Source organism: Rhincodon typus, chromosome 35, assembly GCF_021869965.1.
Source record: "Rhincodon typus isolate 14 chromosome 35, sRhiTyp1.1, whole genome shotgun sequence".
Classification (NCBI taxonomy): Eukaryota; Metazoa; Chordata; class Chondrichthyes; order Orectolobiformes; family Rhincodontidae; genus Rhincodon; species Rhincodon typus.
The window spans coordinates 11,836,981-11,849,554 of NC_063366.1; the positions used below are offsets into that span (position 1 = coordinate 11,836,981).

The 12,574-nt window shown below is 45.3% G+C and overlaps 1 protein-coding gene across 1 annotated transcript in view; it reads left to right on the forward strand.

Moving 5' to 3' along the window:
- Nucleotides 1–8,622, forward strand: part of LOC109920510 (cytochrome P450 2F2-like) — a 37,452-nt gene extending 28,830 nt beyond the window's left edge. Inside the window, exons 6-8 of the mRNA XM_048616515.1 lie at nucleotides 1,735–1,922; nucleotides 2,217–2,358; nucleotides 7,946–8,622. Coding sequence (XP_048472472.1) covers nucleotides 1,735–1,922; nucleotides 2,217–2,358; nucleotides 7,946–8,124 — 509 coding nt within the window. The 3' untranslated portion in view covers nucleotides 8,125–8,622. The remainder of the gene's footprint in view (nucleotides 1–1,734; nucleotides 1,923–2,216; nucleotides 2,359–7,945) is intronic.
- Nucleotides 8,623–12,574: the final 3,952 nt, after the last annotated feature.

Consider the following 12,574-nt stretch of genomic DNA (forward strand, 5'->3'; position numbering starts at 1 on the left):
GTCCAGGAATCCAACAGAACTGGTTTAGCCTCTTTCAGCCAAATTCACTTGGCAAACAGTTGGCTGCTTTGGAAATGGACTGATGGCGATAAGGATTTGTAGAGATGAAAATGGCCAATTGTTCCAATAAACACATTTCAGCAGCAAGGACAAGGCAGCCTTTCGGAAAATGTGGAAATGATTTCCTTCATCCGGATCTCAATGTCACTGGTTATAGACACGCTTACTGCACTAGTGAACAAAGCAACACCAGGCCTCCTGGACACCAACAATGTCTTTCATTGCAATTAAGAATGTAACAATCTCTCTCAGATTCAACTTGACAATATACTTCCTGCAATACAATGTATAGTGTTGATACAGTGATCTTGGTTGATTTAGATCACGTTACATAGGCAATCCCTTGCAATGACTTGCTGCCAATCCAGCTCAACAGCTCATCAACAACGAATAAGTTTCATGCATGATCTGATGACTTGACCAATGTGGGACAGGGGTCAGAGAGTTCAGTTCTTTGTGCAATCTCTTTAATACTTCAACTCCATGTGCTCCCCGTGAACTCTCTCGAATTGTTCTGAAAACAACAAACGCCAGTGATCACAGTGGGTCAGACAGCATCCATGGAGAGAGAGCAAGCTGACGTCTCGCGTCTGGTTGACTCTTCATCGGAGCTGTTCAGCCCAGCTCTGAGTCATTTAGATGCGAAACACGAGCTTGCTCTCACTTCACAGATGCTGCCTGACCCTCTGTGATCTCCAGCATTTGCTGTTTTCAGTACAGATTCCAGCATCTGCAGTAATTTGCTCCCCTCTCGGATTGTTCTTTTGCTTCCTTCTCTGCTCTGGTTGGTCATACTCCAGGAGCCTGAAACCTTTGACTTCTTCTGGGCTGCTTTTGACAACATCTCTAAAGTGTTTCCACTGTTCCCCGCAGTCCTCCTGCCTTGGCCGAGTTCTAAGGTGAACAGGTATTTTTGTAGAAATTTGCCTTCAATAAATATACACTTGCGATGGAATTCTTCTCAATAAATCTCAGTATTGGCACAGAATTATTTTAGAAGTGTCGCCCAATTGTATTCACAAGTAAATGGATGAGTGCAGCCCCAACAACACTCGAGAAGCTTGACACAATCCAGGACAAAGCAGCCCGCTTGATCGGCACCACATCCACTCCCTCCATCACCGACACTTAGGAGCAGGAGTGTGTCCCATCTACAAGATGCGCTGCAGCAATTCGCTAAAGATCCGTAGACAGCCTTCCACATCCATCCAGAAGGACCAGGGCAGCAGACACGTGGGAATGCCACCAATTGTAAGTTCCTCGCCATCCTGACTTGGAAATATATCCCTGTTCTTCAGTGTCACTGGATCAAGATCCCGGAACTCCCTCTCTCCCAGCACTGTGGGTCTACCTAGAGCACATGGACTGTAGCAGTTCATCCCCGCCTTCTCAAGGGCAACTAGGGACTGGCAATAAATGCTGGCCTAGCCAGCAATATAGCCATCCCATGAGCAAAAAAAAATCATAAAGTTTATCCTGAAGGTTAGCAAGCAGAGGCTCAAATACAATCAATCACTTGTTGTATGTGTTTGGTTTTTGTGTTTATAGAAGTTGATGCAAATTGAATGGGGAACATCAGTCAAATTGAGAGTGCGTAATTTCTGCTACTGATTCATTTCTATCCCGTTGTTTGACTACAGTTTCCCCAATCCGAGCTTTTTTTTTCTATTTCAGGGAAAGTTCAGGAAGAAATTGATCAGCTGATAGGAGCTGGACGATCTCCTGTAACTGAAGACCGGAAATTAATGCCCTACACTGACGCTGTGATCCACGAAATCCAGAGGTTTGCCAACATCGTCCCCCTGAACCTTCCTCATTCGACAACCGAGGACACGCACATTAAAGGACATTTCATTCCAAAGGTACTTCTGAATGATACAAACAAGGTTCGGGTTTCACAATTTGTGTCTGTGAAAAATTGGAAGTACCTTCGACCTAAATACATTAAATGGGACTGATTTGGAAATGAGTGAATCAGGAATAGCATGTTTACTAGTGGAGGAATCTCATTACATTTAAAAACAAGATGGGACCCAGCCTGGTCACTGGAAACTAACAGGATCAGGTCCGACGCTGGGTTTACACATCCCACTTCATTCACTCTCCATTGAAGTCAGGCTCAGCAATACATTCAGAATCGATTTTCTTGTTCACAGGGAACTTATGTGATTCCTGTCCTGACCTCTGTGCTACGTGATAAAACTCAATGGAAAACTCCAAACGAGTTTAACCCGGCTCACTTCCTGGATGCTGATGGGAATTTTGTGAAGAGAGACGCCTTCATGCCTTTCTCTGCAGGTAACTGGACGATGTATTCCTGTTGTAAAATATTTCCATTTCTGAAGTGATACGTGGCAGTCATTGAGAAGAATCTTTATTTTGAACTGGCAGCGACTCAAAAATGTCACAAATAGATGTGCTTTAGCATTTAGCACGGGTGTAAACTTTACAGGGAACATGGTCTTGTATTTGCTGCTCCTGTTGCTGGTCCCATCTGCTCCATTTCGGTTTTTGCTGGGACTACAGGAAATATCTTGGGTTGATTAACTGCCACCGATCCTTCTTACTGGTATCGGTCTGCGTTACTGACGTCCAATGGGGAAGGAGGCTGACACGACAACTTGGGCAGAAGATAGGCTCAGTTTTGACGTACAGTAAATACATTTATTGCATCTTACAGAATAGCTAGTAGCATCGCATCTGAGATACCACGATCTCCTCTTGTGAGATATCAGGTCCAATTTAGGAGTACAGCAAATGGCAGGGCAACGTGATTGAACATGTGAACACTCATACTTTAGAACTCGATGGGGGGAGCGCAACCCATGATGTCAATTAACCCTTTCAGGTCTGAACTGCTTTACACAGTAGAACACAAGATATAGTGGATACAAAGAGGCTGTTTGACCTCATGGTCTCGGACCAGAGGGCATATTCTGGAATAAGGGGTAGCCATTCAGCAAAGAGATGAAGAGGAATTTTGTTTCTGTCAGAGGGTGGTGAATCTATGGAATATTTTACTGCAGAGGGTGGCAGAGCTTTGGTCATTAAGTATATTAAAGGCTGAGATAGATTTTTAATCAGCGAGGGAATCAAAGATTGCAGGGAAAAGACAGCAAAGTGACCAGCCATCAGAGCAGAATCAATGGGCTGAATGGCCTTTTGTTTTACTCTCATGATTTCATGATCTATCCAATGGAGAAAACATAATATAAAATTCTGCAGAGAATTGCCCTAAAAATACTTCAGTCAAATAACAGTAATATAAATGATCACATATTCATCCAAATACTGGTCTGCAGCTAAGGTAACTTTCCATGCAAACTGTTAACACATGGCTTCTTCCTGGATCAGTTATGGCTGTTTGAACTATGTGTTTCTGGGGGCAGATGCCCCTACAATTCACAAACCTCGACGAATTTCAGAGAAAGCCAGAGCGGACCAGGACTGTTGCGTTTGTGGCACACTCTCCCTCTCTGACAATCTGCATTGAAAACCCATATATTTTACTAATCTCTATTATCCATATAGTGGACCCATATGCACAAACTGAGCTATGAGATCTCTTTCTGAAAGTGAGGTTAGCCCAGTGACTCCAACTGAGTAGATTGTGTTCTGTGCAATGTTTTTGCTGCTGTAGCCAATGCCCTTTGTTCTGATATTATATGCCCAGCCTTTAAGATTATGAATTAATGTTTCAGCTCACACATCTTCAAAACAATACCAATGAGGCATCATCCACAAAGGACCCTTCTCAGGGGTTATCTCCCCTGTGACTAAGGCAGAAATGGAGTGAGGCAGCTCCTAAGCTGCACATCTGTGTGGCAGAGGACACCATGACCTGTGGTCCATGTCTTTGACTGCCATAGGTGCATCAATATAGGGCTGGCATCGGTCGCCAGGGGCACTACTGTATAGACGAAATGCAGGCTGGTAGCTGATAATGAAGGTCCCTACCCCCGTCCATCCCAGGGAACTGGCTGTACTCCTGAATTACAGAAATACTCACAGGAAGCCTTCAAAGGAAGGGAGGAAACAGTGGAGCTTTGGATCTCAGAAGTGTGAGTGAGAGAGAGAGAGACCCTGGGTGCAATGACAGAGGGCACCATGGTCTTAACAAACTCACTGTCAATGTCGCAGGAACCAAGAGTCCCCACACAGGCCATGGGAAAGGGGCAATGCTGGTGTGGTAGCTATCACCGTACTGACGACCATGGAGGAGGAGGCTGTCAAAACCACCAAGGTGCCAACTTGGCAGGAAGTCGCCAAGGGCAAGCCGGGTGTATGTCCGAGGGAGAGGGTGAAAGGATCTCACTGCCCTTTGTCTGATGGGGGTGGATCACCCTCCTCCCTGATGCAGCCCTGTCACGTGCTGTTGCAGTTACCAGGAACAAAGTGACCAGTGCACCATGCTACAGGGGGCCACTCAATTGGGGAGAGCAAAGAGAAAAGTGAATATTGGGAGGGATTCTATCAGTAGAGGTACGGATGGCATCCTTTGTGAGCAGGATCAGGAGTCCTGCATGGTATGTTACGTACCCAGTGCCAAGGTAAGGGACGTCTCAAACCAGAATGAAAGGTTATTGGAGTGGGAGGAGGAGGACCCAATAGTTGTGATCCATGTTGGCACCAGGAACATAGGCAGGAGTTCCTGTTTGGAAGCATCAAGAATTAGGAACACAATTTAAAGAAAACAGAACCTCGAGGGTTATGATCTATGGATTATTACCTGAGCTCAAATTAGGATAGATGTAAAGAAAAATTATGGAAGAAAACACAGTTAAAGGAGTGGTGTGGGGTAAAAGGGGTTCCATTTCACGGGGCACTGCTGTCAGTATTGGGAAAGGAAGAAATTGTACTGTTGGGACAGGCTCCACCTGAACTGATCTGGGACCAGGATCCCAGTGGAAAGGCTCCATTGGCTGGTCACAAGTAGGTTGAACTAGATTAAGCTGGAGGAGGGGGGCGCATTCAGCAGAGGTTATTAAAGTAGTAGGTCAGAGAGGTGGAAACTGGTCAGGAATCTAACTTCAGGCACAGCAGAGAAGTGGACAACTATCAGAACCGGGGGATGTTCAACGCAGGACTGAAGGTGAATTATCATAGAATTGTCTCTGGTGTGAGTCCTGTAGAGGCATGTCAGTGGAATAAATGGGAATGCTTTTTACACAATCTTTAAATGTTTACTGTATGTGAATTCTTTGGTTTATCCTATATAGTCTTAATTTCAGACTGTTCAGCAGAGATTTTAGGAAGCACTTCTACACATAAAGGTGGTAGATGTTTGGAATTCTCTTCCACAAACTGCAGTTGATGCTGGATAAGCTTTTAGTTTGAAATCTGAGATAGGTACACATTTGTAAATCAAAGGTATTAAGGGACATGTGCCAAAGGCAAGTATGTGGAGTTACACAACAGATCAGCCATTAAGCTGTAGAAATGACTTGGTGGGCTGAATGGCCCACTCCTGCTCCTGTGATTCCTTCAGCCTGGGATCTGACTCAGAATCAGAGTCTACAGCACAGAAGCGGACCCTCATCCTTGTCCAACTTGTCCGTGCAGTTCAGACATCCCAATCTGACCTATTCCCATTTGCCAGCATTTGGCCTACACGCCTCTAAACCGTTCCTATTCATGTCCCCATCCAGATGCCTTTTAAATGTTGTAATTGTACCGGCATCCACCACGTCCTCTGGCAGCTCATTCCATACACGCACCACCCTCTGCATGAAAAAGTTACCCCTCAGGTCTCTTTTAAATCTTTCCCCTCTCACCTTAAACCTATGCCCCCTAGTTTTTGACTCCCCACGCTAGGAAAACAACCTTGGCTATTCACCCTATCACGCCCCTCATGATTTTATAAACCTTTATAAGGTCACACCCACATGCCAGGGATGCAGTCCCAGCAACATCCTTGTAAATCTTTTCTGCATTGTCTCAAGTTTAACACCATCCTTCCTATAGAAGGGCAATCAGAATTGAATGCTATATTCCAAAAGTGGCCTCACCAGTGTCCTGTGTAGCCACAACATCACATCCCAAATCCCAAACTCAATGTTATGACCAATGAAGGTAAGGTGCCAAACGCTTTCTTCACCAGCCTGTCTCCGTGTGACTCCACTTTCAAGGAATTATGCACCTGAACCCCTAGGTCTCTTTGTTCAGCAACACTCCGCAGGGCCGTCCCATTAACTGTATAAGCCCTGCCCTGGTTTGCCTGACTAAAATGCAACACCTCACTTTATCTAAATTAAACTCCATCTGCCACTCCTTGGCCCATTGGCCTATCTGATCAAGACACCATTGTACTCTGAGGTAACATTCTTCGCTGTCCACTACACCTCCAATTTTGGCGTCATCTGCAAACTTACTAACCATACCTCCTATATTCACATCCAAATCATTTATGTAAATGGAAAAAAGAGCAGCGGACCCAGCACTGATCCCTGTGGCACACCACTGGTCACATGCCTCCAGTCTGAAAACAACCCTCCACCATTGCCCTCTGTTTCCTACCTTCAAGCCAATTCTGTATCCAGTTGGCTAGCTCTGCCTGAATCTCATGTACTCTAACTTTGCTAACCAGTCTACCATGCAGAACCTTCTCAAACACTTTGCTAAAGTCCATATAGACAATGTCTACTGCTCTGCCTTTATCAGTCTTCTTTGTCTTCAAAAAACTCAATCTAGTTAGTGAGACACGATTTCCCACGCACAAAGCCATGCTGACTGTCCCTAATCAGTCCTTGCCTTTCCAAATACATGTAAATCCTGTCCCTCAGAATCCCCTCCAACAACTTTCCCAGGCTTTTTCTTACAGCCTTATTTAAATGATGGCACCATGTTAGCTAACTTCCACTTTTCCGGCACCTCACCTGTGGCTATCAATGATACAAATATCTCAGCAAGGGGCCCAGCAATTTCTTCCCCAGCTTCCCACAAAGTTCTGGGAAACACATGATCAGGTCCCAGGGATTTATCTACCTTTATGCATTTTAAGACCTCCTCTTCTGTAACATGAATTCTTTTCAAGATATCACTATTCATTTCTCCAAGTTCCCTAGCGTACATGTCCTTTTCCACCGTAAATACTGACATGAAATATTCACTTAGTACCTTACCCATCTCCTGTGGTTCCACACATAGGCGGCCTTGCTGATCTAAGGGCCCTTATTCTCTCCCTAGTTACCCTTTTGTCCTTAATGTATTTGTAGAATCCCTTTGGATTCTCTTTAAACTTATTTGCCAAAGCTATCTCATGTCCCCTTTTTGCCCTCCTGATTTCCCTCTTAAGTATACACCTACTGCCTTTATACTCTTCCAGGGATTCACTCGATCCCAGCTGTCTATACCTGACATATGCCTCCTTCTTTTTCTTGAGCAAAGCCTCAATTTCTGTAGTCATCCAGCATTCCCTACACCTATCAGCCTTGCCCTTCACCCTAATAGGAACATAATATCTCTGAACTCTCATTCTTAAAGATCTCCCACTATCCCTTTACCTGTGAATAGCCTCCCCCAATAAACCTTTGAAGGTTCCGGTCCAAAACCATCAAAATTGGTCTTACATCAATTTAGAACTCTAACATTTCCATCAGTTCTATCTTTTTTCCACAACTGCTCTAAAACTAATAGAATTATGATCACTTGCCCCAAAGTGCTCCCCCACTGACACCTCTGTCACTTGCCCTGCCTTCTGTCTCAAAAGAATAATAACCTTAGCTGGGATAGTAGTAGTTTGTGTGGGAGAGTCGGGTGGATGTAGAGGATCAGTAAGCATCTTATGGAATGGGGTAAGGGGCTCAAGTGATTGAATAGACTCCACTTGTCTATGAATGGACCATGTGTGTTGGTGAGGTACTGACAGTGCCCTGTTCTTTTTCAGGTCAGAGGGTGTGCGCTGGTGAGGCGTTGGCTAAACTGGAGCTTTTCCTGTTCTTCACCACCCTGCTGCAGAAGTTCCATTTCCAGGCTCCACCAGGTGTGACGGACCTGGATACCAGCCCAAGAATAGGCTTAGTCACCAACCCGAAACCTCACCGGGTTTGTGCTGTGCCTCGCTGATGGCACCAGTGACAGTCCCAGCAAATCTTTCACTGCTGAGTTTGTAAATGTGGGTCCTTGATTACGCTATCTCTAACCAACCTGCTTGCATAAATCGGCCCGAAACGTCAGCCTTCCTGCTCCTATGATGCTGCTTGGCCTGCTGTGTTCATCCAGCTCTACACCTTGTTATCTCAGATTCTCCAGCACCTGCAGTTCCTACTATCAAGGAGAATTTTCTCCGGTTGTATAATGAAGCTGGAATCCCGTCGAGAGGTACAAGTCTACTTATCTCTCAACCTATCCAACTTAGCATTGAGTTAATAGGGCTATTGAAATGCATTGAAACTGATGCTTTGCAATTAATGAATGTTTAAGCCTTGTTCTCTAACAATAACCAACATTTTTCTCACCCACCAGTTTATGTTAGTCAGACTCTTACCTAATGCAATAATGAAAACTGTCAGATTAATAATGGATGTGCTGATTAAAAATCTAATAAAGACGCTCTAACTTCAACATACAAATGTTGTTACTGGAAAATGGAACTCAAAGTGCAGAAGTGGATGGCATACAATACAGTTAGATAGCTCTTAGGTATTTATTCATCAACCTGTGGTGCTGCCTCATTGTTAACTGCGTGATTGATACTGTAGGGGGTATTTTCGAACTCTCAAAGAAACACCACGAGGACGAGAGTCTTGCTTCAGCAGTAGCACTTCTTTACTCAAGCTTGCAATCGATTACAGCAGGGAGAGCTCCAAGACACAGTCACACAGGACGGTCAGGGAGGCTCTGATTAAACAGGTTAAAACAAATTGCAATTGTACTGTGACAACAAGGTGCAGGGCTGGATGAACACAGCAGGCCAAGCAGCATCGTAGGAGCAGAGAGGCTGACGTTTCGGGCCTAGACCCTTCATCAGAAAAGGGGGAGGGGAAGGGGGTTCCGAAATAAATAGGGAGCGAGTGGGAGGCGGATAGAAGAGGGATAGAGGAGAGGATAGGTGGAGAGGAAACAAACAGGTCGAAGAGGCGGGGATGGAGCCAGTAAAGGTGAGTGTAGGTAGGGAGTTAGGAAGGGGATAGGTCAGTCCAGGGAGGACGGACAGGTCAAGGAGGCGGGATGAGGTTGGTCGGTAGGAGATGGAGGTGTGGCTGGAGGTGGGAGGAAGGACAGGTTAGGGAGGCAGGGACGAGCTGGACTGGTTTTGGGATGCGGTAGGGGAGAGGGGAGATTTTGAAACTTGTGAAATCCACATTGATACCATTGGGATGCAGGGTTCCCAAGCGGAATATGAGTTGCTGTTCCTGCAACCTTCGGGTGGCATCGTTGTGGCACTGCAGGAGGCCCAGGATGGACATGTCGTCTGAGGAATGGGAGGGGGAGTTGAAATGGTTCGCGACTGGGAGGTGCAGTTGTTTATTGCGAACCGAGCGTAGGTGTTCTGCAAAGCGGTCCCCGAGCCTCCGCTTGGTTTCCCCGATGTAGAGGAAGCCACACCGGGTACAGCGGATGCAGTATACCACATTGGCAGATGTGCAGGTGAACTGTGTTTTAGCAAGGCAAGGTTATTACTTAGGCAACCAGACATATATTAATTGAAGCAGAATCCAGTGAAGATAAAAGTGTACAGATACACATTTTTGCTATCTATCCTACATGACTTCTCAGGCTTGGGAAAGGCAGTTTGTAGTTACAGCAATATGTACTGTTTCATAAAACTAAAGTTTCTCTTCTTTGTGCTCCTAGTCATGTATTATTTTAACTCATTTCTGCTCAGCCCGAAATTAGACAGTCTCAACATACAAGTATTCCACAATTCCTTCCTTTTTGATCTCCAGATCAACTTCACCAGTCTTCTTCTGCCAATGGAGGGTTGTACCCCAGGGGAAAAGGTCTCACGCCCAAGCATTCCTTCTCATCATAGTCGGGACTGTTGGATATGTAACGGGGAAACATGGGAGCAGGGTTTTGTCTCCCCTGGGGCAGGATGGCGCATATTAGGCAGGTCGCTAGAACGCATACTACAGTTATAACAAGGATGATCCCATAGTGGGTCAGGGTGCTCCACCAAGTCCCAAAGGGCCACCATCCAGATCCTGGGGCGTTGTAGTTGTGGAATTGATTCCCTATCCTGTGGTTACTAACCGTCAGGTCCTGGGTTCTGAGTCAGAACGGAGTAGTCTTTTAAGTTTTAATTACTGGGGTGGTGTCTTCATCTTCCATCCTTCCCCTAGGATAGCCTGACTACGTGTTTGTGTGTAGTGTCCTAACGGTTTGTGGCTGGGTGGTGGCTGCTTCAATACAACAGTGAATCAGCAGAGCTCCAAGTCCAGATCTGCACAGAGATCTGTATAGATTCAACACAGAATATTTCTGAAAGCCAAAACTTATTTTCACTTTTGTTATCCTTAAGCATGAGGAATCGACTGTGTCAAGCAGTGCTAGTGTCCCTCCCTTGGAGCCAGGTGACCTGAGTTCAAGTCCCACCTCTTCCAAAGGTGTGGAATAACATCTCTGAACAGGTCGATCAGAAAATATTTCCTTATGCCAAAGAATCAAAAGAATTAAAGTTCAACATCAATAGGGTAGAGAATAAGGGCTGGATATGGAAAGGGTGTGAGGTGACTTGCTAGTCTGTGACAGCCCATTTAGCCCTTCCTGGTTGAAATCTTTGCTCATGTGAGCGGGATTGATGGAAGGTACTAGCACAACACAGTCGATGTGTGAAACGGACAGTTCTTGCCCCCTTGTTCTTTGGGAGGACCAATGGGTGGCCAAGCCACTAATGCTGCCTTCCCATTGTCACGCAGTACAGTCCAAACTGAGGAGGAGTCCAAGAGAAAGTGATCCTCCCTCTTAGAATCAGATAGAGGCAATTTGGCCCATCAAGTCTGCACCAACCCTCAAAAGAGCATCCCAGCCAGACCCACCCAATCCTTGTAGCCCTGCATTTCCTGTGGCTAACCCACCTAGCCTGCACATCCCTGGACACTATGGGGCAATTTAGCATGGCCAATCCACCCTAACCTGCACATCTTTGAACTGTGGGAGGAAATGCATGCAGATATGGGGAGAATGTGCAAACTCCACACAGAGAATCACCAGAGAGTGGAATCGAACCCGGGTCCCTGGCACTGTGAGGCAGCAGTGCTAACCACTGAGCCACTGTACTTCAGGACTTCCCTTAGGTTCAAGGATGGCTTGACTCCACACCGGTTCAGTGGGTTAATGCTATGGTCTAGAATGAGTTGGCAGGGATGTTTGACTTCTGCCAGGATGTTTGGAGGGCACTAAAGCATTCCCACCATCCTCCTGGGAATCTCGAGCTATTGTGACAGAGCTCCAAAGAGAGAAAACTGTTGTGGGGAATCTGGGATAAGGCACACAGACATGTCCCACCATTCATGTTGTGAACGATTAGCGCCCCAATATCAGCTTGGGTTCAGAGAATTCTCCATTCGAACAACTTTCTTACAAAGTTTGCAGCATCTTAAGAAAATATCACTGATGGAATTTCAGTGCTTTCAGATGTTTGCTGTAAGCTACCCAGTTTTCAAAGCAAATTGGACTGCAGAGCCCTGATCAAATAGATCAAGTGAGCCATTTCACTCAAAGAGAGCTGTCCTGCACTAAAATGATTAAGTTCCTGTTATCATTTGTCCATTACACATGCATTTTTTGATGAGGTTAGCTTCATGTTGATTAAATATCTAATAAATGTACTCTAACTTCAATATGCAAATGTTGTTATTGGAAAATGAAACTCAAAGCGCAGAAGTGGATGGGGTGACAATACAGTTAGATAGCTTGTAGGTGTTTACTCTTCACTCTGGCACTGCCTCATTGCTATCTATGTTATTGATACAACAGTGAATCAGCAGAGCTCCAAGTCCAGATCTGCACAGAGATATGAACAGATTTAACACAGAATGTTGCCATATCACAGCTGATTGTAATACCAGACAAGTCAGTTCCCAGACTGAGACCTACCTTGAAAGATCATAAGTTTGATTCTTTTTTTCCTTTTTGATTCCGACTGAACATATTCACACGAGGCTGCCAGTGTCCTTTTAACAAAAGAACACAAAAAGATTTATTGCGCACAAAAGCAAAAAGATGAACATTGGGCTAAATTCTCTGGAAGAAAATAAAAGGCAATTGTGTCATTGTCGAGGCATTTCATGAAGGGGCTCCCTCTGTGAGCTGTAATGTTTTCTCTCATGCTATTCTCTGCAGTGTGCATCATTATGTGTGTGCCATGCCTCCACAGTGTCCTCACGCCATCACGCACACAGCAATGGCAGACATACTCAGCATTCCGGGGACTTTCTGGGATCCCCAGCTTCGGCATCATATATAAACCCCAGCTCTATCAACCAGGAGCTACCCTTCAAAGTGCACACAGTGGGAGCAGAATGAGACATAAACACTTCAGAGGCACTCACATTGCAACTATAGAGTCATT